This window comes from Accipiter gentilis, chromosome Z (assembly GCF_929443795.1).
Source record: "Accipiter gentilis chromosome Z, bAccGen1.1, whole genome shotgun sequence".
Lineage (NCBI taxonomy): Eukaryota > Metazoa > Chordata > Aves > Accipitriformes > Accipitridae > Astur > Astur gentilis.
In genome coordinates this window covers 71,945,393-71,973,392 of record NC_064919.1, presented here as the reverse complement: position 1 = coordinate 71,973,392, position 28,000 = coordinate 71,945,393, and the positions used below count along the sequence as shown (strand labels likewise).

The 28,000-nt window shown below is 39.2% G+C and overlaps 1 protein-coding gene across 3 annotated transcripts; it reads right to left on the bottom strand.

Moving 5' to 3' along the window:
• Position 1: 1 nt before the first annotated feature.
• PAIP1 (poly(A) binding protein interacting protein 1) lies at positions 2-27,986 on the bottom strand. Of its 3 annotated transcripts, none has more exons than XM_049794362.1 (12): positions 27,473-27,986; positions 26,338-26,455; positions 22,398-22,579; positions 16,843-17,031; positions 13,695-13,807; positions 10,857-10,968; positions 9,475-9,600; positions 5,849-5,955; positions 4,350-4,467; positions 4,160-4,214; positions 3,492-3,585; positions 2-1,360 (listed from the first exon to the last, which is right to left on the bottom strand). In XM_049794362.1, exons 2-12 carry the CDS (start codon positions 26,366-26,368, stop codon positions 1,267-1,269), a joined length of 1,221 nt encoding a protein of 406 aa, XP_049650319.1. In that variant the 5' UTR covers positions 26,369-26,455; positions 27,473-27,986; the 3' UTR covers positions 2-1,266. The 3 variants fall into 3 exon arrangements, with proteins under 3 accessions (XP_049650319.1, XP_049650318.1, XP_049650317.1); XM_049794361.1 differs by having other exon boundaries at positions 27,555-27,986; XM_049794360.1 differs by lacking the exons at positions 26,338-26,455; positions 27,473-27,986 and adding an exon at positions 23,823-24,221.
• Positions 27,987-28,000: the final 14 nt, after the last annotated feature.

The window sequence follows — 28,000 nt, the reverse complement described above, 5'->3', positions numbered from 1 at the left end:
ACAAAGCTTATTAAATTTTATTTTCCAAAACTCCAGCCTAAATAGGTATGTTAATTAAACACACAGAAAACAGTCAGCGCTCACTGTATTAGCAGATGCACAAGTTATTTAACCAAACAAGTAACAGTGAAATATTAACAGAATTATTTACATGCGTATTTACAACGTGTTCTTTATAGTAGCCAACTTTTCGGAAATAGTTCCATTTGTTTTTGGTAAGGGGTTCTACTCAGTCTAACCAGTAACAGATAACAGGAAACAGTACAACTGAGTTTGGCAACAACATCAATGGAGCATACTAGGAAAACAAACATGATTATATGGGGTTCAGAATGTTAACATTCATGAAATATATGAATTCACTCCAACTACTAAATTTAAATCAAACTACATAAAATTAGAAGAATAGAGAAAGTTACAAGGGTTGCCAGAAGGTTAGACATGTTAGATACATGAAAAAAGATATATATGTATATTGAGCACTGCACATACTGTTGAGAAGCATGGGTTAAACCGTAACTATATTCATGTAGTCTTGAAGAACACGACAAGTTAAAGGATAATTTTTGCTTGTACAAGTTGAAAGTAAGCTTATCTGAACCAAAGAGCTAGAAAGCGCCCAACTTCCAAACTACTGCTTGCTGTTTCACACATCAACATGTAACAGGTTTATTCCAGGGAAAAAAAGTCTGGACCTCACCCATATGAGTTTTAGAACAGGAAGAAAAAGGAAATAAACGAAACAAAAACCCCACAAAACAAAACCTTCATCAAGCACTTGTCATGATTGTGATCTACAGGAAAAAACACCAACCCAAAACCCCCAACAAACCCCACAAACCAAAACCTAAAACCAGGTATCCTGGTGAAAAGAATGATTAAATACCAATATATACTAGAACAAGCAAGCAAGCAATTAAATTTAATCAAGTTATTTTCCCCCTTTCTCCCTCAAGGCAAATTTTATGGGGCAGTTCCCAGTCAATTTTAATTTCAGTTATGGTAATTCTAAAATAATTTTTATTGCAGCCAAAACATTGTTCATATACCTGTACATAAAATAAACTATGATATATACACAACATTTTAAGTTACAGGGCATAAGTTTACAATTTTTTGGCAGATTCTGTTAAACAAAATGGAAATTGTATACCTTTAGTACTTGGAGAAACTCAAGTTCCTTATTTTGGTACAAATGTTTTATATCCCCCTGTGTTCTAACCATACCTAAACTGGCTTAATAAACTAATGTTAGTGTGCAACTTCTCACTGTTTTCTCTTGTGTTCTGATTCTAGACAGAACTTCTCAAATGCTTCTTCAATTTCTGGATCCATCTCGTCATCAATGTAATCAAAATACCTAAAAAAAATTAAAAAAAAAAATCACTAAAGATGTTATGCTTACGTACAGATTTTCAGCATAATTTATGTAGATGTCAAGAATAAAACACAGCTTTATAAATAGCAGTTAACTATGACATTTTCTTAGAGGGGATGAAGAGGAAAAGAATCATGGGTACTAGGAAAATAAACAAACAGAAACCTCAAAGCAGCATAGATATGTACAAATAGCTACATTATTTGTCACCATTTTAATCATCTTATGCTGTCCACAGTTTAAAAGACAGAAATAGTTCTTGAGATGATAGCAAATGCAATAATGCAATCCAAGCTTCCCAAAATTTAACAATGCATCTGTACTGTTCTATTTGCAAAAAACATAATTAGCATCATATTAGCATAATTTTTGGTTGGCCAACACCCTAGTTCGATACTGCATCAACTGTCTTGGTTGCACACTAGTCAAAGAATATACTTATGTAGAAAACCTGCATTCCTATTTGCTGATATATTAAAGAGGGCAACCTCAGTTCACCTCCCTATTGCATCTGCATTGTATTACCTTCTATGATATGGTAACCAGTCTTCTGGAAAAGATCTGTCTTATTTAGGTCACAGAAAAGACTGGATCCCATTAATGGTAATAAGTATTGCACAGAGTGGAGGCTATCAGATGGGCATAACTTCAGCTTGCTTTATCTCCACAATTACTGGGAAGTAACTTGAGTGTTCCTTGTTTTCTGTTGGGCCAACTGGAGTGTTCATCACCATAAACTAGGACAACGGAGTTGTAGCTTGAACACAATAGTGTATGTAATTCTAAACAGCCTTAAAAAAACAGTCAGAAGCTACTAACTCTCAAATAGTGTCCGTTAATTTCAGGTGCTCAGTTTATCATCTTTTGTGCCTTAGTCCCAAACAAGGAAATCAGAATTTCACATCTACACAGAGGCCACAAATGTTGTTTCACACAAAACCACAGTAAATGCTACAGAAATGTAGAAGGGAAGTATTTTGTCTTCAGCATCGTGCATTAAAGCAGCAGTCTACACATTTATTTTATTTGTTCCTTCCTTCTTGTAGAAGCATAGACTTGAGAAGACACTCAGCACAGAACCCTTCTTCCTGACATCAGTCATGAGAAATAGCTGACAGAAGATCAGCATACATTTGTCTAGGCTTTTCTTAAGCCTTCAGCAAAGAAGGTTCCACAGTCACCTTGCATGAAGTTTGACTTCCATATGTCACACTTCAGATTTGCTGGTTTTTAACTGATGTCTCCTTTCTGTATTTAATTTGTTCTTTAAGCACAGAGGTTCACATGGGTCTTTTTTTCCCCCTCAATATGAGCTTGTTGATTTCTGATATCATCTCTAATTTATCTTCCAAAGTTCTTGCCACTCCCCTCAGCTAGGTTTCTGAAAGTTTTCTAACTTACTAACAAAAATATCAATGCAGGCCAGCATTCTTATCACACATGAACACAACACCAAATACATTCTTAGGTATCAAATCATGATCTGAAAGTCCTCCTTCAACCAGGTGAGTACAAAGCTCAGAGTGATTTATTTTAGACCATATTTCTTTTACTGCTTTCCTATTCAATTCCTATAAACCAGTGTCAGAAAGTTAGACTACATTCCCATCTGTTGCTTCCCCCTTTGCAATTAGGTTGCTTTTCTTGTTCTACAGGAATACTGAATAACCATTTAATTGAAGGAATAGTACTTATCCTGAGGAGAGAAACTTAACCTCCTCCCTTTGAAAGACTCTGAAAATTTTGTAATCATTTCTAGCTGGGATGTGCGTATGCATCAGTCAAATGAATTCAGGTTTCCTCACTACCAACACCTGAAGGTCTGATGCTTCATTTTGCTTACAAATTTATATTTTTTTTTTTAGATGCAGAAGAGAATGTTTGTATGTGTGCATAAATATCTGAAATTTAATTACCCTACTCAGCTGGATAAATATAAATTTTTTTTCAAACTTGTGTGATTACAAACCAGCTTACACACCTCCAAATACATAAATTCCACTGTAAAGCTAAATAATATTATTTAGTTTCCTTTTTATCAATATTGGATTCCAAAGTCTGCAGTAAAAATACCTAGTATTAAAAAAAGCTATCACTCAAAAAGAAAACATACGGATCTCCAGGTGCCAATAGATCTGTTCCATTTTCTTCATAATCTGGAAAGAAATCCTCTCTTTCAAGCAGCTCTTGATATTTTTCTTGGTAATCTGGCAAAGTAAAAATTAGACTGAGTAATATATAAGACTAGTCCTCTAAATTAACATACATCTATGCAGTTTGAAAACAGCCTATTTAATGAAACCTTAAATGGCATGAAACACGTTGCTACAGTGTTTTGTCAGGACATCAACCAACCTCATCTTCCCAGAGAATGGTAAAGTCACAGATGTCTATCTCAGATTATGTCATGCTGCATTGTGCTTAGATTACAGAAAACAAAGAAATCAAAGAAGAAACAAACCCCTTTGCTACTAACAATGGACAAACAAAGACTTGAAGATTTCTGGCTTCCTGGAGAGATCAAGTGCTGAGGACTATGGCACAAATTCTTCTGAACCTTACGAACTCAAATACATATTCTTCATTTCAAACATTTACCTTATTTTAATAGAGAATAAGGCATGTGTTACACAAAGCCAGGGATTCAGACATAATTTTTGCTTTTGAAGTTGTATGAGTTTCAGACGTTTGAAGAACTTCATGTACTTCAGCAGGACATAAACTTAATTACAACTTTTTAAAGAAGACTGAGAAGACACATACGCTAAGCTTGTGACGTACCTGGATCTGCTGCAGTGAAAGGAACACCATCAGAAGTGTAAAATGTTGGTTCATTCTAAGAATAAAGTCATACAGAAAATTATATGCATTCAGAGAGACAGCTGTTCGTAGTTTTCAGCAATGTGACTGTCTACAAATCAAATTAAAATTCACATTAAATTAAGGAACTGAAGTGTATGTATATTCTTACCATAAAATAGTTTGGGTCATTTTCAGGGGTAGCTTCTCTATGTGGAGAAGTTCCATGAACTCTACCCCAGTTACTTGATCGCAGTTCTACTAGTTTCAGAAGCGTATGTTTCACATCTCTGAAATAAAGAGAAGCACTACAAGATTTAGAATGTTTTGTGCTAAGCAAGAAATTGGGCTTCTCTTTATATGGCAAATACTAGATAGTGAAATCCCCTCCCCAAAAGCTCTAAACAGGACAAAGTTTGGTCTAGTCTGCAGATAATTTTGAGTTAATTTTTTCCCCCTGCAAGTCTAGATGCTTTATGTGTCAATTATGATATACTCACCCTCTCCGCCTCCTCTGTGGTAAATTAAGGAGCCCACATGAAACAGAAATTGCTATAGTTTTCAATCAAGATACCAAACCTGCAGCACAAGTATGGTAACAAATCCTTTTCTGATAAAAGGGTAGTACTGGAAAAAACTGGGATGATCTTCAAATTGTATTTTTAATCATCTAATTTATGCTTCTAACTTTAGGCCTCTTAATCACACTGAAATTTTGCAGTCAACATGAGAAAATACCACCACCCATTTCATCCCTAAAATAACAGAAATTGCATTCTTCTTTTAAGCAAGTCCATAGAGAAGTCATTAAGGAATAAATAAGTCTTCAGTTGTTTTCTCTATTAAAATAAGTTTGTGCTTCTGTGTCTTTGAAGCCACAGCTTGTGCTATCCATTTTCTCTGGTTCCTGAAGCAAAATCTTCCTCATCCTCCCTAGAGGCTGTCCAATTACAACCCACAGATGCTATGAGCTACCTGTTGGCCTCCCTCCATATGAGAAAAGATCAGGTCACATAGTGTCTGAACCCCTTACGTTTTTAGTAAGTTTGCAAGAAGCTGAGAATGAAGTACAGCAGTATCAGAGAACCTCGTACACACAGTTGACTGCAAATTGAGAAGCAGAATACATAAGCCAACCACTCATTTTTTTTCCAGACTGCAGTAAGACCCTGCCAAAAAGGTATACTCTCCAGGAAAAAAAAAAACCAAACAACCACAAAGCATATTCCATTTTGCCTTTACCTTTGTAGCAATTTGTATATATTTGATCTTGTTACATATTTAATACTGTTAGGAGATATGGCCACTATTGTCTCTTTGTATATATAGTTCCTCTTAGTGCCTAAAGCACTTATGGAAGATTTCAAGGCCTAAAAGGCTTATAAAAAAAACCACCACCACCACCAAAATCATTAGAGTGCAACATGCATCTCCATTAAAAGATAAAATACAAAACCAACCAAACAAAAATACCCCAACCCCCTCAAACCTCAACTGAAAAAATACTTTTTTTTTTTAAAAATGGGAAGTGACCCAAGCAAGCATCACCTTACTTTTCATAAATACAAGTTTTTAAGATAATGTTTTGGACATGTTCATTACTCTTGAAGATTTTTAAGGTGTTCTGTTTAATATAAAATCAAAACATTGCACGTAAATTTATCTTCTCACCTGCTACAGTTTGCATCCAACACAACATTTTCAATTCTCTGAATCATTTCCTCCATATCATTCTTTCCTTTTTCTTTCCAGGCATCTTCTAAAACTGAGCCTGTCAACTAAAGACAAGGGATTAAGGTTGGTTTTTTTTTTTTTGCTTATTTTTTTTTTTAGAAAATTACAGAACTTTAATAAACTGTCAACAGAAGAGATTCTGTAACAATTCATAACATTTAGATGCATTGTGTGAATACATGAGGGCTGAAGCTCCCAACTGCCTACATCTTTTTGCCAAATAGATTAATAGACCTTGTAGATTAAACTGGTAAATCTATGTCCAATGTTTATGTAACTTAGAAGTTCACAGCCACCTCTCTCCTTTCAGTCTTGAAATACAATTTTGAAACAACTCTTTAGTAACATTTGTCAGCTCTTAAGTACTTGCTATAAAAAAGGAGATCTTATTTTTGCAGATGATGCCACCAGCTTACCTGAGAATAACAAACAGTTTAATAAACTTTACAAACACTTCAGTCAACTTAGCTAGTATCAGCCATGCCAGAGAACTTCATCTGGGTATATACAAGAGGAGCCAAGAACTATCTGACCAAGCCAGCCCAAGTTTTAATACATAAAATCTGCGAGGCTGAAGCTGCTGCTCAGAGAGCGTTAGCAGCAGACAGTCTAGAACTGCTGTGAATAGAAGCCTTTTATGTTAAGAATAGGTACTTCATTGCCCAGTAATTGCAAAGTAGGAGTTAAATCAGAAAAATTAAGTTTGCCACTATGATCAAAGTTAATAGCAATTCCTGGTCTACTCAGCATAAATGTTACGTGATCCAAAGTGGTTGGAATGGCATCTAATGATACAAAGGAATAAAATGCAAAGGTAAAAGCAAGCATCTTAGTGCTTGTTTGGTACTCCCAGTTTTATACTGGGGTCCTAACTTGATCCTAGATAATGAGATAATAGCATCAAGAAGGTTTAATTAAAAATAAACATATTGCAAAGCAAACAGGTGAAAAACCTGTATCTGTCACTATATTAAATGGAGAAGACAACAGGAGACATTTATTGCTTCAGTAGTGAAACCAAGGTTTCATGAGGTAGCCCAATCTAGCTCCAGATGTACTCCAACATGTGTAGATACTGTAAGATGTCAGAAAACACTTCCATTAAAAAACCCCAACCAAATGTCTGTTCTGTAACACCTTTCAGATTTAGCAATGTGCCTTAAAATAATTTAGGTTTATTTTAGAATGGATGCTGTGAAACCAAATAAATATTCCAAGAATATCCACAGAAATAGTGAGACCTCCACCTTCTCTGGAGAAACAACTATAAAAACCAGCAGCACTGCAAAGTTTCCCGATTTGTGTATGCGCTAGATGAAACTTATAGCTGTTACTGCTGTTTAGCTTTTAATTGGCAGGCTCCTGTGCTTCATGGGGCTTGCTTGCCTTACTGTATATTACAGTTTAGTGCTCGTTAGTAGCTGCTTTTTGCTTTCGCTGCTTGCCGTACTGCTTATCATCTTACTCTGCTGTGCCTGGGAACATTTTGATAACAGCAATGGCAATAGACCTGGGCTGGCAGATGGCCAGGGCATCACTGCTGTTCAAAGGCACTGTGAGCTGTGGATGAGCCCACGTGGAAGCAGGACATGCTGAACCGCCTATGGCCATGGTTATGTCTGTGCCACAGCAGATATACCTCTGAAGGGATTGTGGCCCAGGGAGAACTCCATGCTGCAGCAGGTACACCTTAAAGCATCAGTGGCTGTGCATGAGGTCACGCTGGAGCACCTCAAAGCGTGTGGCCATGGACAAGCCCATGACAGAGCAGGTACACCCCTGGAGGAAACTGCAGCCATGGGTAAGGCCATGCTGGAGCAGGTTTACTTCTGAAGGGACTGTGGCTGTGTGTAAGGCCACGCTGGAACAGGTATATCTCTGAAGGCATTGTTGCCCATGGATAAGGCCATGCTGGAACAGGTGCACCTCAAAGCTACTATGGCTTGATTCCAATCAAATCTGTTGTTATCCCAAACCCTTTGTGCCCCACGTTGGGTGCCAAGAAGGACTGTTGTGGTTTAACCCCATCCAGCAACTAAGCACCACACAGCTGCTCACTCACCTCCCTCACAGTGGAATGGGGGAGAGAATCAGAAGGCTAAAAGTGAGAAAACTCATGAGCTGAGATAAAGGCAGTTTAACAGGTAGAGCAAAAGCCACACACACAAGCAAAGCAAACCAAGGAATTCATTCACCACTTCCCATGGGCAGGCAGATGTTCAGTCATCTCCAGGAAAGCAGGGCTCCACGACACCTAACAGTTACTTGGGAAGACAAACACCATCACTCTCAACATCCCCCCTTCCTTCTTCTTCCCCCAGCTTTATATACTGAGCATGATGTCCTGTGGTCTGGAATACCCCTCTGGTCAGTTGGGGTCAGCTGTCCCAGCTGTGTCTCCTCCCAACTTCTTGTGCACCCCCAGCCTACTCACTGGTGGGATGGTGTGAGAAGCAGAAAATGCCTTGACTCTGTGTAAGTACTGCTTAGCAGTAACGAAAATATCTTGGCATTACCAACACTGTTTTTAGCACAAATACAAAACACAGCCCCATACTAGCTACCATGAAGAAAATTAACTCTATCCCAGCCAAAACCAGCAGCATACTGCCTTTTTGAAAGGTTCTTCAGTGGGCCTTGCCTCAGGGAAGCACTGCCAATGCATGGATTGACCACAGGACTAAATGTGCTCGTTCAACACCTCACATTTGCTATGAAGCAACCTGCTTAAACATTCAACCTTCAAATGAAGGGTTTAAATTGGGAGATGTAAAACTTCTCTTCCTTATTCCCCATTTACCATATCAAAAGAAGCTGCCAGAATTGGAATTCAAGATAGAAGAGTCTGAGAAATAGAGGAGTGGGAGGAAGCGAGAATGAGGAAAAACCAACCAACCACGAAAACCCAGAAACTAGGACTCCAGTAAAATACTGTTTAACTTTTAACCTTCATTCCTAAAAGAAACTGGTTTCTTCCCAGCTATCACCATGGCTAGTGAAGACAAAAGTTTCTCCCTGCATAGAGGCCAACAATTTTTTTAAGAAAAAGTAAAACTTAAGAGCAAAGAGCTTTGTTTTCATTATGAAACAAAAATGTATGTATTTCTACAGTAGTAATGATGCAGATAATACAGTATGACATAACTGGTACCAAGAACTTTTTGCCACAAGAAGTTGTAGACCTTAACTGCTGAGTGTCCTTCAGAACAGAGAACATACCCCAAAAAACCCCACAATTCATTCAAGTTGGTTACAGTTTTCTCCCACACCAGAAGCAGCAAACGGAGACCTGAATGGACTGCTTACTCCTTCGCCCATTAGCTTCAGTTCTACTGCTCCCGTACGTACACAAATGGCCTTGCATTTTAATTTTAGAACAGTATGTTACTTTTTTGTCTCAATTTCATAACGGTACTATGGAAAAAAACCGTACAGCTTGCTCTGCTAATGATGTAATGCACAAACCCCTATAAACACTTCCTTATTTGCAGTTTCCCCCACTGCTCCCAAAGGTAGGAAGGTTAAAAAACTTGTTTTTTTTTCTTTTAAAATTACTGTCTCACCTTCAGCAGTTTCACTGCACATATCAAATTACTGTCCACAGGATTAGAGAAGAGTGCATTTAGTAATTCCCGAAGGCCTTCTTGAAGAATTTCTGCTCGCATTACCTGTCCCTTTGTTCCTTTAATCTGCAAAATATATATTAAAAAAACATTTAAAGGAGTTAAGTTTTGGAAATTAATTTAGTCACATTTTCCTCTCTTGAATGCTGTATGATTTGGTTTGTGATCAACATAGCTTAGCTCTTTAATTGGAAGAGCATGCCAAATACTGTAACTATTTTAGAACACACACTTTGAGTAATAACCTTACAATTCTGACATATACATAACAATGCAAGTCTAGCATTTTGTTTCTTTGTTAATACATTATAACAAAAGCTACCAAATGCCTGACAAATGGTCCACAAAATTCCAAATTCCCAGAACCCCATGCTCTTTCCCATACTACATTATGTATTCTCTATAGCTGTAGTGGCTTACTTCTGCAAGATGCTCTTTATATATTTAAAAAATTGTAGAAAATGGTTTAGAAATAAATGGTATACTGCACAGAACTGGACAACTCCCCCTCCCCCAAACCCTTTGCAAATCTTTTTTACTTCTAGCAAGTGAAAAACAGATTTCAAGGCCCACTTATGAATAGAAATCAAAAACTCAGAGAATTATTTTCTTTCCTCATGCCAGAAGAACATTTTTATGGTGTCTTCTTAAATCAAACCATTGAAATAATGTAGTCAGAAATATATTTTTAAGTACATTACAGCAGTTACTAAACTTACTGAACTCACAGGTATGAGTCAAAGAAGTTTTAAGTGTACATACACTTTTGTGTACATATTACAGATACAAAAAACCCAATCTAAACACAAGATTTCACGCTTCACACATAAGCCAAGGACTCAACCTTCAGAAGGAGTATCTCTAAAGGTCTGTATTTTTAATTGCTCATTTTGACGATTTCCACATCTTCCAGAAGGGTTTGAAAATAGCTCCTATTAGTGGCTGAATACTGAATTACATGGGTTATTGATACCAATCTGCTTCTGCTAGGTTGTAGGACTTCCTGTGTTGGTTAAGTATAGTCATCTTGGGGTTTTGCCAGTCAGAAGAAAATACCAAAAGCTTCATTCCAAAGGTGGTTTATGGCTCATTTTTTATGAATTTTTACACTTTTTAAAAAAATCTTTATACACTTCTAACAATCTTGTCCTTTTTTATCTGTTTCTTGGACTCACATTATAATGAACATGTTCTTAAGTTCTTTTACTTTATTCCCCTCTCCCTTTAGAAAAACACCTCAAATTATATTCCATTTCAGCGTTCACCTAAACACAACAAAAGAAGTTAATGAAGAACCACCTGACATGCAACTTTCTTCTTACCTCTAGGTTAAGGTAAAGTTCAGCTAAGAACAACACAAAGGCATGAAATTGTTTTCGAGTAGTCTCATCTCCTCTGGTAGCTTCATCTCTGTTTTCATACTCTGTTCGACACCTGTAAATATTAAAACAAAAATCACATCATCTGTAGACATCCCAACATACCTAACATGCTATTTATTTAACAGAATGCTAAGAACTTATGAACTGCATTAAAACTGTTACATGCTGAATGCTTGGAAGTATGATTTGTGAATTAAATGAGAGGACTTCACAAAGACACCATGGATTTGCATCCTTTTAGATGAATACATATGATTACATGATTTATGTTTTCAAGCACTGAGATATCCGAGACAGAAAAATGAAACAGAGCAAATTACAATATGTAAAAATTAAAGGACAGTTACACAGTTTATATATTAGAATATGGGTCTAGGAAGTTTAACACAGGCAGCCAAATGTCCACAGAAATAAAGTAGACAGACTCTCAAAGACGTTTTTCCCCCTTCAGGGTGCTGCACACATTGTCTTAGATGCCTTTACAGTTATTTGGTAAACTCTTTATCTCACCATTTTAAGTGACAATAATGTGTAATTCATGACAACATCAAGCTGAGTGGTGCGGTTGATACTCTAGAGGGAAGGGATCCCATCCAGAGGGACCTTGACAGGCTCAAGAGGTACGCCCACACAAACCTCATGAAGTGCAACAAGGCCAAGCGCAAGGTCCTGCGCGTGGGTCGGGGCAATCCCAAGCAAAAAAATACAGGCTGGGCAATGAGTGGATTGAGAGCAGCCCTGCAGAGAAGGACTTCAGGGTATTGGTGGATGAAAAACTGAGTATGAGCAGGCAACAAGCATTACCTGCCCAGAAAGTCCACCCTATCCTCAGCCGCAATCAAAAGCAGCATGGTCAGCAAGTCAAGGGAAATGATTCTGCCTCTCTACTCCACTCTCGTGAGACCCCACCTGGAGTACTGTGTTCAGCTCTGTGGCCCCCAACATAAGAAAAACATGGACCTGCTTAAGCAGGTCCAGAGGAGGGCCACAACAATGACCAGAAGGCTGAGGCACCTCCCCTGTGAGCACAAGCTGAGACAGTTTAGCCTGGAGAAGAGAAGGCTCTGGGAAGACCTTATAGCAGCCTTCCAGTGCCACAACAGAGCCTACAGGAAAGGAGGGGAGGGACCCTTTAACAGGCAGTATAGTGACAGGATGAGGGGTAATGGCTTTAAACTGAAAGAAGGTAGATTTACATTAGAGGTGAGTAAGAAGTTCTTCACTGAGGGTGGTGAGGCACTGGAACAGGTTGTCCAGAGAAGCTGTGGATGCCCCATCCCTGGAAGTGTTCAAGGCCAAGCTGGATGGGGCTTTGAGCAACCTGGTCTAGCAGAAAGTGTCCCTGCCCATGTCAGGGGGGTTGGAACTAGATGATCTTTAAGGTTCTTTCCAACTCAAACCATTCTATGATTCTAAAATTTAGATATACATAGAAATACAGAAGATTAAGGTAATATGGCAGTGAGACAATTTTTCTAGTATTCAACAACTGTGCCAAAAATATACAAGTTTACATAGCAGTTCAAAAACAGAATTAAAAAATATTTGAAATAGAAGGAAAGCCAGACAACTTCTAATGTATTCTCAATGGCTATGTAATGGATTAAGAAACACTGGAGAAACTGAAAAATCTAAGGAGCTGATATACAAAATGTAAGGTAGAAACTTGGGCTGAGAAACAGAAGAGGAGTTCTTGGTGGTCATATTGTTAGGTTGTTTATCCCCCTTCCCCCCACCTCCCAAATTCCATCCATATTAGCAATAAAAACATAAGCAACTTTGAATTCATGGCTTCAGGGTGCTAAAATGAATGTTATCTACTGGGTTGGCTTTAAAAACAAGGGAAGAGATATTCCAACATTAACAAGGATTTCCTTCATGTTCAAGTAACAAACATAGTTAAAAAGCCAGAAGATAAAAGTGGTAGTTTTGAAAGGAAAGAGGATCATCTGCTTTGGGACAACGGAAAAAATAAATATTTTCAGCTTCTCCATAAGGTACCACTCTTGATAAGAGAGCATCAGAATGCATTGCTGTTAGAGTTTATCATACTTTTGCTCCTAAACATAGGTGGACTAAGTTAAGCTTTTAAAAGAAGAAGCAAGCCTGAAGCTTAGGAAGCCAGGAGTCCTCAAAGAAAAAAAAAAAAAGGTAATTTTTAAAGAATTCTGAAGTATTAAAGTGTACCACTCTTTCAAATATCATGCAGTAAGATTTAAATGGAAATATATCCATATAAAAAAAGTTGTATTTTAGTCAACTACAAAGTCTAATCATTATTAAATCGTAAACCGCTAGAACTCTGTAGTAACTGAAAATTGAAGAAATTTATCCTTCTGTATTTTATGCATCTACTTCATGAAGTCAGTTATCCATCAATGAATAAACCTTACACAGCAAATCCAGCTGGAAAAGTAATTAAAGAAAAAAACACAATAAAGCAAGTCCTGGCAAGAGTCAAAGGACAAGGACAGTACCCATATGTGCATTTAGTATACTTTTAAAGTTGACTAGCTTTCAAATTTACCCTGTAATTTGTGATCAGTCTAAGATAGTCAGTTCAAAAGACCCTACAGAACTCTGAATTGAGTCCTATTTTCATACTTAAAAAATTAAAATATTTAAAAAGATATGTATTCAATGTTCAGTGTGTACCTGTGCTTTAATAATCTTCAACCTAAACTTCTATTTTAAATATATACCTCTTTGCACACAACATTAGGAGATGACATGTAACTTGAGAAAGTAACAAGCTTAAAATGAGATGCTGATACTGACCTTTGAAGTAACAACTGTCGGAAGTTCCCACTTTGTGGGCTAATGGTTAGGTGGTGAGATAGATAGTTACACAACCGTGCTCCCATGTAGGAAAAATGTGGGACAGATGTGGCCTTCCAAAATAAAAGTGGAAAAATAAATTATTCATAAACCTCATGATTAGGCTATCAGGAAATAAGTTTAAAAGCTTTTTTGAAAACTACATTTAACAACAGTTTATTAGACAACTTAAGAGCAGAACACTTTGCTATATGCATTTCAGCACTTTAAAAGTTCACTATACTGTGATTTTGTGGGTTTAAGAATGCAACCACCATTATGCCATGTGTTCTCCATTGTGACCTACAACCAAAGAGTGTCTGAAGGTCACTTACAAACTGTTTATACAAAAAATCAACAGTGGACATTAAGACACTTTTTCAGGAACATGCACTCCCTCAAGAAGCAATGACTACTTTAAAAGAAAAATATGATAAAGTATCCTTCATTCAGTCTAAGCAATTTATCCCAGAACTTATTTTTGGCAATAGTGAATGCCCAGGGAAAGAGTACAAGAACATGCCAAGTAGAGATAAATACTTTCTCCTGTACACATTCCAGCAATCTGCAGAATAGCAAAATCTTGATTCAGAGGTTAAAACTATATCGTTATACTGAATAACTCTTGATGGGTCCTTTTTTCTAAAAAAAAATCCTGTTAGTGTTGAACATTTACATTTTTGTCATCTAAAACCAGGTGGGAGCAACGAAATTCCACAACATTTGAAAAATGTTTGAAAAAAGCATCTTGCATTACCATGCCAATGCATTATAGCTAGTTACCTTCCACAGGCAGAGAAAAATATGCCCTCAATGTAACTGTACTATGTGCATAAAGTTGCTGGAAAAAATCTGAAGTGTCTTTAGAAGATACAACAGGTTTAAGTAATTAAGATAATAAAATAGAATTTATTTTCCAGTAAGAGGCATGTGAAATAGCTAATGAGCTTTTTGGTGCTTTGGTTCAATCGGCTGCTTGGACTAGAAGAGGTGTCCCCTTTTTTATAAGGCAAAATACATCACTTAAATTACACTTCTCTTCCCTAACAACAAACCTCAAACACACACAAAAATTCTTCAAACCTCATCTGTATTTTTTAAACATTATCTTCCCAATTAGTTGGTCTGTATTTGTGGTTCCATCAAATAATGAAACAATCATATTTTAGGTATTATGACCTGGCATAGCATACAGAGGCCAAAAGCACCTTACATCTTCCTAATAACCAATCATTACAGTGCAATATCATCTTCCCCAAACTGTTTTTACTGGTAATCCCAGTTTATGTCTGACTCAAAAGTCACAATCTAAGCATAAAGGCTAATCTACCAACACATATCTTGAGAAATTTTAGTTGCTGTAACAGGAACAATCCACTGTATTAACTATACAACAGTCAAGATTCTTAAGCTACGAAGGCAGCATTCAACTTTTGGAAAACAAGAGAACTGGTACTTCACTCTGTCCAGAGACATAAACGGATTAGGAAGAACAGGGGGAAGTACATAATTAATACTTAGAGGCAGGTTAAGATACCTGACACACAGATGAAGGGAAGACTGGGTTTCCTACATTTTAGTTTTCTTCCTTCACAAACCTAGCACCTGTAAATCTGCGCAGTTGGGTTAAATTAACATCACTGAAGCAGATGCTTATAAATATACTTCTGCAATTTTAATTGTTTTGTGATAAGCCAGGAAACACAAATACCTGAGCCTCTGCTCAAGACAGAATAATAATAAGCATAGTTGACTTCTACTTGACCACTATCCTATCCTGACACACAACAAGCTAAAACCAGATGCTTTTGGATACTAGCACAGCTTTTTTGTGCTGTTTTATTTTTCATGTAACTTCAGATTGATAACATTGCATGCTTCGCAGCTCAGGAAGACACAGCCAATCCTAAAAGTGGACTTGTTTTTAAATAGGAGAGAGGAGAGGCAACATTAAAGATTTACATTCAATGAGAGTCAATACATTTAACATATATGAAGTTAAAAATAGGATAAATTCTTCTTTTTTTCTTCCAATAAAGTTAAATTGAATATGTTAATCTTTTTTTAACTATCCTCCATGTGTTCAAATAAAGGATGGGAGAGTGATGCTGCCAAACACAGCACAGGTAATCTTTACATCTAATAAATGGTTCTGAATTAAATGTACATCAATTCTGTATGATAATAAGAAACTTGAGACTCTACAGTTCTGTACAATGACCAAACAGTCATGCAGCTTCTACATATGCCAGATTAAAATAATCTGCAAGTATCTGCGCTTGAAAGGCAAGTAACAGCTTGCGTTCTTCAAGGTAGAATTTGAAAGCAACCAACCCAGGAAAGTGAGACACCCAATGTAATAAATAGCAAGCACAAGTGTGACTTCATTCTCTGCAGCAAGCCCAAAAGACAGCAAGAGCAGCGCATTTGCTAAGCAACACATAGTAAGCTGTTCTTTCCAATGGCTCCCCCAATTAGTACAGAGTTCAGCTCAAGGTCTCTGTCCTCATTTCCATGGCCATCAATGGGACTGGACCTAGTTACCATTAGACAAGCCTTCCTCTCCTTCCATTATGCTGTTCTGAAATAGGTATATTCCAAATGAAGAGGAAAGCCTGTCAATAAAGGAGCATTTCCCAAAGGGTGATGTGTACAGTAGGTATAAATTTAATTTTTTAAAATACCAAGTAATTAGAAGTATCTTAGTATTATGAAGAAATTTTTTGCAGGACAGAATAAAAATGTACAACTCTGACATTGCTGAAGAGTTTCTTCAATCTCTACTATACAAATAGAGCAATTCAAATACAAGTCCCTTTAATTAAAGTGCTGTAATTTCAAATCTAATTTAATGTGATGCAGGAGACCCAAATATACAACAAAGGAAACAGGGAAATTTATCAACTATCCAGGTATCCCACACTTTAGCTACCATTTCAATTTGTTGAGCGAAATACTTCGCTATATGTTTCACTCTAAAAAGAAAAATTCAAACCATGAAGATGCTACGCAGATACAATTACATAACAAATAATACCAGTATGCTTATCTTGGACACTAGGTAACAGAGGCATAACATCCATGTTATAAAACAGAATACACAGGCTACCTGCTGATAGATGAGTTCAACAAGTTCTTGTAAAGCTTCATCTGCAGTGACCCAGCCATTCAGTGTTTCGGCAAACTGCTCTATTTCAGTTTCAAAACAACCTGGTTGCTTGGTGAGGTGATTTAGGAAGTCTTGTACATATTCTGCCAAAGTCAGGTAGCCATCATATCTCTCTTCAAAGGAAGAATCCTATAGTAGTGAAAGAATATACCAACTACTTAAAAGGAACCTAAATAATGTTGTTACACTTACTATCTCCAGAAGTAACCATATAGCCCTTAAGTCTTGAGTCTCTGCATACTTGATAGTGATCTTTATTACACAGTTCACTTCAACAGTTTTAGAGACCATAGACCTCAATGCATGAGAAAGCTCCAGTAGTCCTATCATCTTCAATAACTAGGTAACTTGTTTTTATAGAGATTAAGGTCTCCGAGCAAAACACATCAAAAGACAGATTAAAAAGAAATCAAACAGTTTGCCAAGTTGGGTGCAAGATTAACTAACAAACTAATAAGTAAGTGTGTCTGTTAAGAATAAAATTACCAAACTGAGGCTCAACACCCATTCCTGACGTGCACACAAATTGTGCTGCAGATATATGAACTGTAGAGGGAAAAATAATTGAAAATTTGAAACGAAGTTGGGCTTACATAGTGTATAGTGCTCCAAAATATGCAGAAGGGGGAAAAATTACAGAAATACAATAAATACAGTGTAATGTTCCCATGTAGAAAGTATAGCCAGAAAACTCATCTTTTAAAGTCAGCAAATTTGCATCTCTTGGCAATGGATGAAAGAGTACAAGGCATGAAATTAAACTATTCAAAAGGTGCATTAATTTGCAGCTACTGAGGTTAAAAAACAGAGACTAAACACATTTGCTCCCTAAAGAAAGGATAAGACAGCACAGTATCACTTTATCTATGTTTATGCTCCCGCTGATCGAACAGAAGGCTGCAAGTTTTGTCTACTCAGGAATGCATGTATGTAACAGTATCTAAAGTCAATACTGTTCTGGATGATTATAATGCTAGCATATCGGGGGAATAGCAAAGGAAGCAGCACACTTTGTAATGTCACTAGTAATAGCACAGTACAAATAATACACTTTTTCACACTACACAAAAGATTCTGAAAAGCATTTCAAAGCTGTAAGAAGTGCAAGCAAGAGCCTAAGAGGGACTGCTAAAGAAATGACTTATAATTAGTGATTCAAGACGTAAGGGTAACATACAGAATATCAGAATTCTCAACTGAACTACTGTTCAACAAGAAAAAGGTTTAAGATATATCACTAATGAAAAATTGAGCTAAATATTATAAAAAACTTTTTCTTTACTCAGTGGACATAAATACATTGATAAGGTTTATATTTCCCCTCTCCCCACCATCCCTTCCTTAATGAGGGGATGTTGTTTACTTTGTCTTCAAAATGCCTCAGTCTCTACCGTAAAGCAACATGGATCTGTGAAAGACTATCTGCATATGAACTGTGGAGAAAAACAGATACACATTGCTGAAAATGAAGTCCTGATATTAATTTCATGACCTGTGTGGGGAAAAAAAGCAGATTTTCCAGAATTCTTCAAAGACCAATCTCAAAAGGGTATAAAACTTAAGCTAATGGGGGACACATCAATATAAGAAAAGAAAAACTAGAAAGATTTCCTATGATGTTTCATTAAGTAGAGTATTTGCCCAGTGAATAATACTAAAGATAAAGTTACTTAATGTCACCCATCAGCTATAGGAAAAAAATGGGTTTACAGAAATCGTGGCAAATTACTACTCATAAGGATAAAGCCTTCAACAACCTGATCCGAGTTGGATTTGCTCTGAATTGGGGATTGCAGCAGAGGAACTTCAGGGGTTCTTTTTAACCTAAAGCTTTCTAAGATTCTAATGGTTTGAAGCTTAGAAAGCCAAAGAATAAAGGCTAACAGGCTTATTTGTAACTTGCTAAATATTCTATTTCTCTAACGGAAATAAACTTTTAGTAGGCAATTTCAAATAACCCAGTAAAGGTTCTGTACAATAAACTTAAAACTATTTTATTTCACAGAAATATGACATTATTGTGCAACAACTGCAACTTAATCACACACAGCTGAACTAGCATCTCTCCAGACAACCTGTCTGAAAAATCTCCAGCCAGGTTGCAGGGAATGCAGTTGCTGTAGCTAGTAGAAGAAGCTGCTCTTTCTGACAGCCATCAGGTTGTTATGAGATACTCATTTAGGAAGGAAGGTATCTTCCTCTCATTCTCACCTGATAAGAATTCAGTCTTGGAAGAGAATGTCCTTGTTTTGGAAGGGGCCCCAATGCCATTTGGTATACTGGTGTCCTGTATTCATACTCCTCTTCCCATTTTTTAATTAAAAGTCTAAACACAGAGGCTAAACTCTGTATCACGTTCATCTACCTGTACTAAATATGCAACTCTCAAAGCAGTCTAAGTTTTAGTAATTATGCCAGGGAACAGAACAAGTGGGAAAGAAAAATTAATAATTTAAGCTTTATAATAAAGGTATATATTGCTAAAATTGTAACACTCAATACTTTAAAAGCTAATTAAATTTAGTCCGGTAACTTCTAGACATAAACCACTTGCATCTCTCATTGGCAGATTTTAAGATTTAACAGAGAAAATAGCACCACGTACTGTTATCAACTAAAGGAAAACAAAGCAAATCCCTCTTGTTTTTATACAGCAGTTGGCTAACAGGAGGCTGTAAGTTTACACATTCATTACAAATTTATGATTCAAAGCCGTGAAAGTAAACTAGAAATATTCCATTAATTTCAATGATTTCTCAGTCAAGCTAAGGCTAGCTAATCCTTCTGTTTGATAGCTATAGGATGGAATCCTGCATTACTCACAAGATAGTCCCCAATTTAAAGATTATAGATTTACCTCTCTTTTACCAAGAGTCAGCTCATGAGTTTAAAGACTTAAGAACAAAAAGGCTAAAAAGGTACTAAAACTCCTCTGATTTACATAAAGATAAAACCCAGAAAGTCTATAGAAAAGATCCATGAGCCAAATCTGTTCTTAGGATCTGTTTCTATACACATGCTAATTACCACTTTCCTATACCTGGTAAGTATCCACAACATTTCCACTTAGGAATTTATTCACTAATAATTTATCATGTGATTTGATTTCTCTTCAGACATCTTAGGAACAAGCTTTTTTTTAATCCCTTCAGATTATATGCACTCAACAAGTTTACTGTAAAGTTATTGCAAACTTCAGTACAAAGACTTTTGCATATACAAAATCACCTATCCATGCTTGTGGCACCCTCATGCTTGGCTAAATGTATAAAATCAAAACTGAGGCTGCTTAGCCTTCTTTTGGAGATTAACTGCAGTAAAAAACAAAACCAAACCCAAAAACCAAAAAATGGGTGAGGGAAGTATTCCACCTAAGATAATACAAATATCACTCCTAAAACCATGAAATGAAAACATCATTATGCCCTTCTGATGGAGTGACAGCCATATCACCATCATACACCCATGCCAGAGAACAAGTCTGACATTTCTTACTGGCAATCCAAACCTAAATGTAGTCACCAATTCTACTGCAGACGTCCACAGCTTCCAATGTACTGGACAGCTGCATGCAAACAGAGAATTCCATGGAGGTCTTTCTTCCCTAAAGTCCCGGTAAAGTTTTTCTGAAAATTCTACTATGTCCTGTATGCTGTACCCCTTAAAACTATCTTCATGTGTAACTGCTAGTTTTGAGTATCAGAACTGGAAATTAACTAATATAATAATCAAATGTTATATGGACACATATAGTAATTACAATAATGTACAATCAAACAAGAAATCAACACTTTATTTCTAAAACAATAAATGCTTAAGAGCAAAATCACCATATATTTTAACATGCGAGTTTTCAGACCTAAATATTGCAGGGAACATTATAAATGAAAGCTAAAAATTGTTAATTTCAAGTCAGAAAAAATCAGAAGTTTCTCAAAAGTTTGTTTTGATTCGAATTTTAAAACTCATGGTCAAAATCTGTACAATAGTAAAGCATGCTACATTTTTTATTTTTATTTCAAGTGAGCCCAGTTTATGAATTTAATTTAGTCACTAAAAAAACCCCCAAACTTTGTAATAGTGAAGGATGAAAGTCTGAAACACCAGTACTCTATGCCTAGTATATTCTGATTAGATTAAGGTCCCTGCAACATACTTCCAAATAAATGCTCTAGGTTTTGTTAGCATTTTAAGAGGTATTTGTATTAATAGATGAGTCACAGCACATTCCTACAGCACAGCAACCAGCAACTGCCACATGTTATATGTTTTTGCAAAACAGCTGAAAAGCAACACTGCTGGCCTCAAAACTTTGTAATTGTAAGTCTGCATTATGTATCCCTTTCCAAATGTCTTTTTTTTTTTTTGGTCTTGAAACTGAAATACTTTGTTTATAGAAAAAAAGTAATGTACTGGGGCAAAGTAGTTATTTTCCCCCTAGATTATGCACTCAGTGAAGCATGTTCCTGTTGGCATTTTGTTAAGTTATATATTGGCTATATGGGCTTGTATTATCCAGGACAGTAATTCTACTCAGTAAGCTGCCAAAGCTGGTAACATTAAGATAATATCATTTTTTACTGGTAAGGAAGAGACTTCAAAACACCAAGGCACCATATTTAGCATTCTAATAAAGTATTTTTCTCTAAATTATTCAAAATCTACTTGTTTCAGTATAATTGTTTTTTAATCACTTAATTGTATTTGTAAAAGTAATAGTTCCCACCTGTTTATATACAGTACCAGAGTTTGGCTGCTTGCATAACAAAAGCATATTCCAAGAATTCACACAAATCTTCCCTGGAGGAGAATTACTAAAGCAATAACATGGAAGACAATGGAGTAGAAAATAAGAACTACCAACTTTTATTAGACGATGCATCTAAAATACTGATCTGAGATCGCCCTTAGTCTGGTGGGTAGGTAACTGCTAGGAATGAGCCTAACCCTACTTTTTTGCCCTTTGGTGATCCAACACCACTGAAGGAATTAAAAGTACAGTAAGTTAGGCAGTCATGGCCAATCATACCCATGGCACAGTAAATTTAGGAAAGGTAAATCCTGTGCCCAGGGAAACTAAAGTTCAACTTTTCTCCCATACTTGCTTCAAAACCCTGTGAAACCTGCCTAAAAGCGCAGCTAAGCCTTTGCTTAAAATGCAGCATACATGTAACTACAACAGAGGCAGTCACCAGAACCACAGCTTACTCTGATGTTGGGTTTAGTCAATGCTTGGTGTAATCAACAAGGAATGTGGTTATCTGCAGCAAGCTTTAGCAAAATATCCCACGCTAAAGGCTCTCATGTACACTACAATATTCACCCATTATCACTTAACATCCTGGCTATGACTCTGGAGGTTACCATCAGAATTTTTGGAATCTCTTCAGAAAATGCAGCATTCAAGTTATCTAATATACAAGATCTCAAGAAAACATTGTTAATGTGAATATAAGTAAATTGGCATATACTGAGAGGAGAAGATAAACACTCACTGCGAAGTTCTGATTGAAGTTCTGGTTGTATCCTGATGGATAAAACTCAGGTGCTTTAACAGACAACTTTGATGTTACCACAGGAGCCACAGCCACCCGAGGTTCAGCCATTGCCAGTCCAGAATCAGGAACCGAAACTTTATCTTGTGATCCAGATGGAATTCCTGTCTGTTGGAGGTGTTCTGAAAAGTTTTTGTTAACAGCTTTTCTTAGAAATGGCTGAACTAGTATGTGTACACACAGAATACCTAATTTTTTGGACTTTAAATACACTTTTACTACAAACTTTCAAGTTTACTTCAAATATATTGTTTATTGGGTTTAAGTATGAATAAAGTTTTCACTGTAGCAAACTCTACCTAGATGTCTTTCTACACAACAGAAAGTAACCACAATGTTCATGTGAAAATGACCAAAAAAGGGGAGAGGAAAGAGAAAAAAAAAAAAGGAGAGAGAGAAAAAGAGCTCTCTCCCATAAAAACATCTTTTCTAAAAGGGCTAACCTGAGAAACCAGTAAACCTGCTTATGCTATGCTTGCTCATCTTGTGGGTTTTTTGCAGATTTCAGACACAAACGCAATAAATAAATGTCAATAAATGGAAGACATCGCTAATTTTTAACAACACTAGTTTTTAACATGATCCTCAAAGACACTTACCTATTATTGTTCTCCTACACCGTTTGTCAAAAAATCCAATGAAACATTGTTTTTAAAACCCTATTTTCCACATTTTCCAAATGTATCTTTACAGATTAGCTCCTAAGTTTCCTTAAGACAGAACCCGATACCTACCCAAAAAACCTAACCAACAAACAATGCTTTGTGTTACTGGTGGGTTGGGTTTATATTTTGGCAAACCTTAAGGCTGGAGTTCTTCGATAAGGGGAAGGCTGAGACCACCTCTGGTCAGATTAACAGATGGATAAAAAGCACACACAGATGTGAGAACACAGAAAGGGGGGGAACGGCCAGAGAGGTGTTACCAGTCACTGCAATACAACATTGCACCTTTATCTGGGCACAGGCCCATAACCCAGATACATGACCCCTCTTCTGAGGAAAGGTGCAGGTGCCCCTACACAGCTCATCTCCCTGCAGTGCCGAGAGGAGCCGGGCAAGTGCCCAGGGTGCACAGACCGCTGGCCCTCAGGCTGCACTGACCTCTCTACCCCTAGATGCGGGGGTGGGAAAAAGGACGCGTCCCCACGGGCAGGCCAGAAGGAGGTGGGGGGGAAGCCCCACGGCTCCAGGCTCAGTGGGACAGCGAAGCGGGATCGGGGAGGGGGGAGTTGGAGCAACAAGCGAAGCAGGAGCAGAGCGGTGCGGGCTAACGAGGGGAGCGCGGCTGGCTTCAGGGGGCTGCCCCCCGACACCGGGGGCCTCCAGAGGGGCGGGGAGGGGGCCGCTGCGCGGCGGCCCATACCTGCGATGCTGGCGCCCAGCGGCGCCGTCTTCGGAGGCCGCAATGGTTCCTGCCGTGCGAAGAAGCCGGCCGTTTGGTGATGCTGCTCCTGGGCCAAGACTGAGCTGTGGGAACCCCTGACCCTGAGGCGGGCCCCGCCACCGCTCTCCAACGCGCCCGCGCCGCTGAAGGGAGCAGCGCCGCTGAAGGGAGCGGTGCCGCTGAAGGGAGCGACTCTGCTGAAGGGAGCGGCGCCGCTGAAGGGAGCGGCGCCGCTGAAGGGAGCGGCGCATCCTCTGCCCCGGCTTCGGCCTCGGCCGGCACCTGGAGCTCGGTCGAAACTCTCCGACATGCTCAGAGGAGGGCGGCTCAAGCGCTCATGGGAGGGAGCCGGCGACCGGCGCGGAAGTCGCCTGGGGCCCAGGGGGGGCGGGGCGCAGCCCGGCCACGCCCCACCACAGCCCGAGCCGCTGACTTTCAGTTTCACCCCCCCCCCTTCACCGCCACGATGGTCGCGGCCCGCCGCGGCTGCCCGCGCCCCCTCGCGGCTTGGCCGCGCCCGCCGCTGTAGCAACCTCGGCGCGGGGCCGGCGGTCGCAGGCGGCAGAGCGCGGCCCGCCGGGCGGCCGCGGCCCCGCCCCCCGCCGCGGGAGCCCGGTCGGCCCCGCCCCAGGCGGGGTGTCGGCGAGAGCAGCCCCCGGCGGCAAGGCCCGCTCGGCTGCCACGGGTTAAAGGCTTTCGGCCGGATTTGGGGCCGCGTTGCCAACGTCACGTATTCAGAACGGATGAGTCAGCATTCCTCACCCCCGACCCCAGCACGGGCTCGACTCGCAGCAACCGACCAGCGTGGGGTTTGCTTGCGTCAGCAGCCGGTTCGGGGGCTGCCGGCCGTACCCGAGTCACACCTTCCTCAAAAACCGCAAGGAGCCTGGAAACGGCATTTTCAAAAAGTCGCTATTCTCTTGCAATCGCTTCCCTAGAGGAAGAAACAGCCTGAGGTGGCCATAACGAGACCAAGGCCGCAGCTACACTCGGCAGGGGACCTGTAGCTACGCGTGCATCGTGCTACGCTGTGCCCGTACAGCTGCTGCCACAAAAAATAGGGGAAAGCTGCAAGCTAAATTCTAAATTTAAGCCAACAACGTGACAATATTATTGTACTGTTAGGGCTATTCAATACAAATGTGTTTGTTCAGAATAATGCATTTTCACGTATAATTTATGCATGACGTGAGAACAAAAGCTCTTCTGATTTAATTTTTAAAACCTTCCATGCCAACAGGAACTAACTGAAGGAGGCTGTCCATGTAACGCAGTTTGCTAATATTATCGTATTAACCGCGAATGATGCAATTCGCATGCCCCCTCACAATTTAATTCACCTAGTTTTGTTCAATTTCAGTCCAGAGCCTTGCTCTCCTTGCTTTGCAAACTGCAGATCGCAATCTGCTTCCAAGGTGCAGGACGGCGACTGAGACCTGGGGTGCCCAGAACAACCTCAGCTCATCCTGCGGGCGATGTTTGTATTCAGTCTCCCTGAACAGCCAGGCCTGTGCTGGCCTCACCGCCTCTTCCTTCCACAGCCAAAGTCAAAGGCTTTCGTGGTGTTGGGCCAAACTGTTCATCATTCGTGAGGGAGTGAAATATATGCAAATATGTATGAAACATTATAAAAAAAAATAAAATCACAATAGCACTGCCTTGTATTTAAAAAAAAATCCAATTGCATTGTAAAACAGTGTCTTTAGAAGTTACGTTCCTATTTGGATTATTACTACGTTTTACCAGTTTTAATTATTAAGGAGGGGAGGCGGAGCTAGGGTGTAAAATATTTGTTACTTCCTCAAGGCATGGATTGCACTGATTTTTGGTGAGAGACAAAGTTGGCCAGACAGTAAAAGCGACACAGTTAAAATTAATTAGGCTCATGGGAAAACTGTTCCTAGGCGACCCTTACTGTAAGTGAAGACTGGTAAACTAACAAATCTATACTCTGCAACTGAAATGAGAGCAAATGTAGGACATTTTGATGAGTCTTCAAAAAATTGGAAGACTTCTCTTTTGTAAACAATTGTCAAAACTAGATTTAAGCAGTACTACTAATCCTTTAAAGATCACAAATTAGCTACTAAAATAAATGTATTAAAAATATTCAGTATTATTGTGTTATTTCAGCTCCAGCTTTAAAGCCTATATTGTGACTTCTGGTCACATCTGTAGACTTTACCTTATCTTGGAGGAGAATGAAAAGCTTACATTAATATGAAAAAAGGAAGCTGAGATTCTCCATCAGTGGTCTCAGGATTGTGAGGCTTTAAGAAAACCATCAATATATACTGGCACCACTTTTTAATATGCCAGTCTTTCAAGAAAGCAAATCTCATTCTTTAAGGTATACACCTCTGAGGAATTAAATGCCTTGGGTTATCATTATTGAACCAGACAACTTTTCACCTTTGGTCATAAATGTGAGTCCTTTTCACTTAGCAGATGTTCTATGTCATCTTAATTTAATAACTGTTTGGCAACTACTTACCATTTAGCGTGGAATGTGATCCCAGATCCATCTTTTCATTACATGTGCACTACCGAAGTTTGCATGAGAGCAACTATGTTTGGTTGGGAACCCAATTTCTCCTCCCAAGTGTAGACACCTGTAACAAAAATAAAAGAAAGAAAGAAAAAAAAGAGTCTTTCAGACAGTTAAATCCAAAATTACAATCCCAAATACTACCTACAATAGTCAACCCCTTTAGACAACACCTAAAATTCTGCTTAGAATGTTCTGGCCCAAGTGGCTGAACTCCCATCAATTACTTCAATCCTCTGAGGCCAAACAACAGAAAACCTGAGACAGCTAAGCTAGCAAGACATATCCTAAGCACCCAATGACTGGATTAAAACTTTCACCAAATGCCCTTATGACCACTTACAAATAGCCACTAGAGGAGTTACCTGCTTTGTCCTAAGCATGTTACCTAATAGTCTAAAAGTTAATTCAGAAGCAATACTGCACACACCTGCAGTGCCTGGTGCCGAGGAACCACAAACTCCAACATTGTCACTATTCAGAACACAAGCACTTCTACAATTTTTTTTTTCTTCTTACGCTGACAATGTATTTCTAAATAGAGAAATGGAGGAGGCTGGTTCTAGCTTTTAAAACTGAATATGTTATTAATAATTGGAATTGCACTGATTCCTATCATACTGATAAGGGATGTTGTTACACTAGTCAATGGTAAGTGACGCCGAAACATAAAGCACACGTATTAGCACATAAGCTGTAACTCTAAACGGGATCTTCCCCACAGATTTATTCAAAAGCATGGTAGCCTCCTGAACATCTAGTAGTAGGGTATCCTATTCATTACTTCTGAGAGACTCATGTTTTCAGTGCTTAACTTCACTTGTAGTCGTAATTCACTGTCAGCCTGGAAGCTGTGCGACACCTCCGGGCAATGCATATTTTGCAAGAACAGTTACACCGATGCAAATGAATAAATAAATAAATAAATGAATGAATAAATGAAAGGCCTAACTCATACCTAGAGATCATGTGAAATACGACAACATACCGATTCATATGTTATTTATACAGTTGCCAGAGTTCCTCTTTTTCTGTTATCCCCCCCCCCCCCCCCCCCCCCCGGCCCCCGTACTGCATCTACCCCTCTAAGTCCAGCACGTACACCAGATGACTGCTTTGTTATACATTTCAAGAAATAACGACAATAATAAAGAAGATACCACCTATCTGCTGCGGCGTTTGTCCACGTGAAACAACCGCCCTTCAGGAAGTCTCTTCCCAAGCCGGCCGCCTCGACCTTCGCCTCCTCGCCCCGGTCACTGGCGGCCCGCCACGGCTGAGGGGCGAAGGCGCCAGCGGCTGCTCGTGCCCGCCTGCTGCCAGCGCCCAACACCTCAGGGCTCGCCCAACGGCTGCGGCGACTTCAGCCCTGACCGCGATACCTCCGCTTCCCTCGGGAAAGCCCTCGCCAGAGCCGCGGCCCCGGGCAGGAGCGCACGACCGGCGGCTAAAGCCGCCCCTGGGGGAGCCGCCCGGCCGCCCCTCAGCCGCGCGCGCGGGCGCCGGAGGCGCGGGCACGAGCGCGAGCCGCGGGCACGAGCGCGAGGCCGCCGGCGGCACGCAGGCGCCACGTGACGGACACCTCACCCTCCCCCGCCCCCCGCCCGCC

Coding starts and splice junctions, on each gene's coding strand:
- PAIP1 (XM_049794360.1), bottom strand. CDS start 24,153: ATGTCGGAGAGTTTCGACCGAGCTCCAGGTGCCGGCCGAGGCCGAAGC. Junction 9,601..10,856: donor AACTTTACCTTAACCTAGAG/GTAAGAAGAAAG, acceptor TATATTTTGCAG/ATTAAAGGAACAAAGGGACA. Junction 4,215..4,349: donor ATGACCCAAACTATTTTATG/GTAAGAATATAC, acceptor CTTTATTCTTAG/AATGAACCAACATTTTACAC.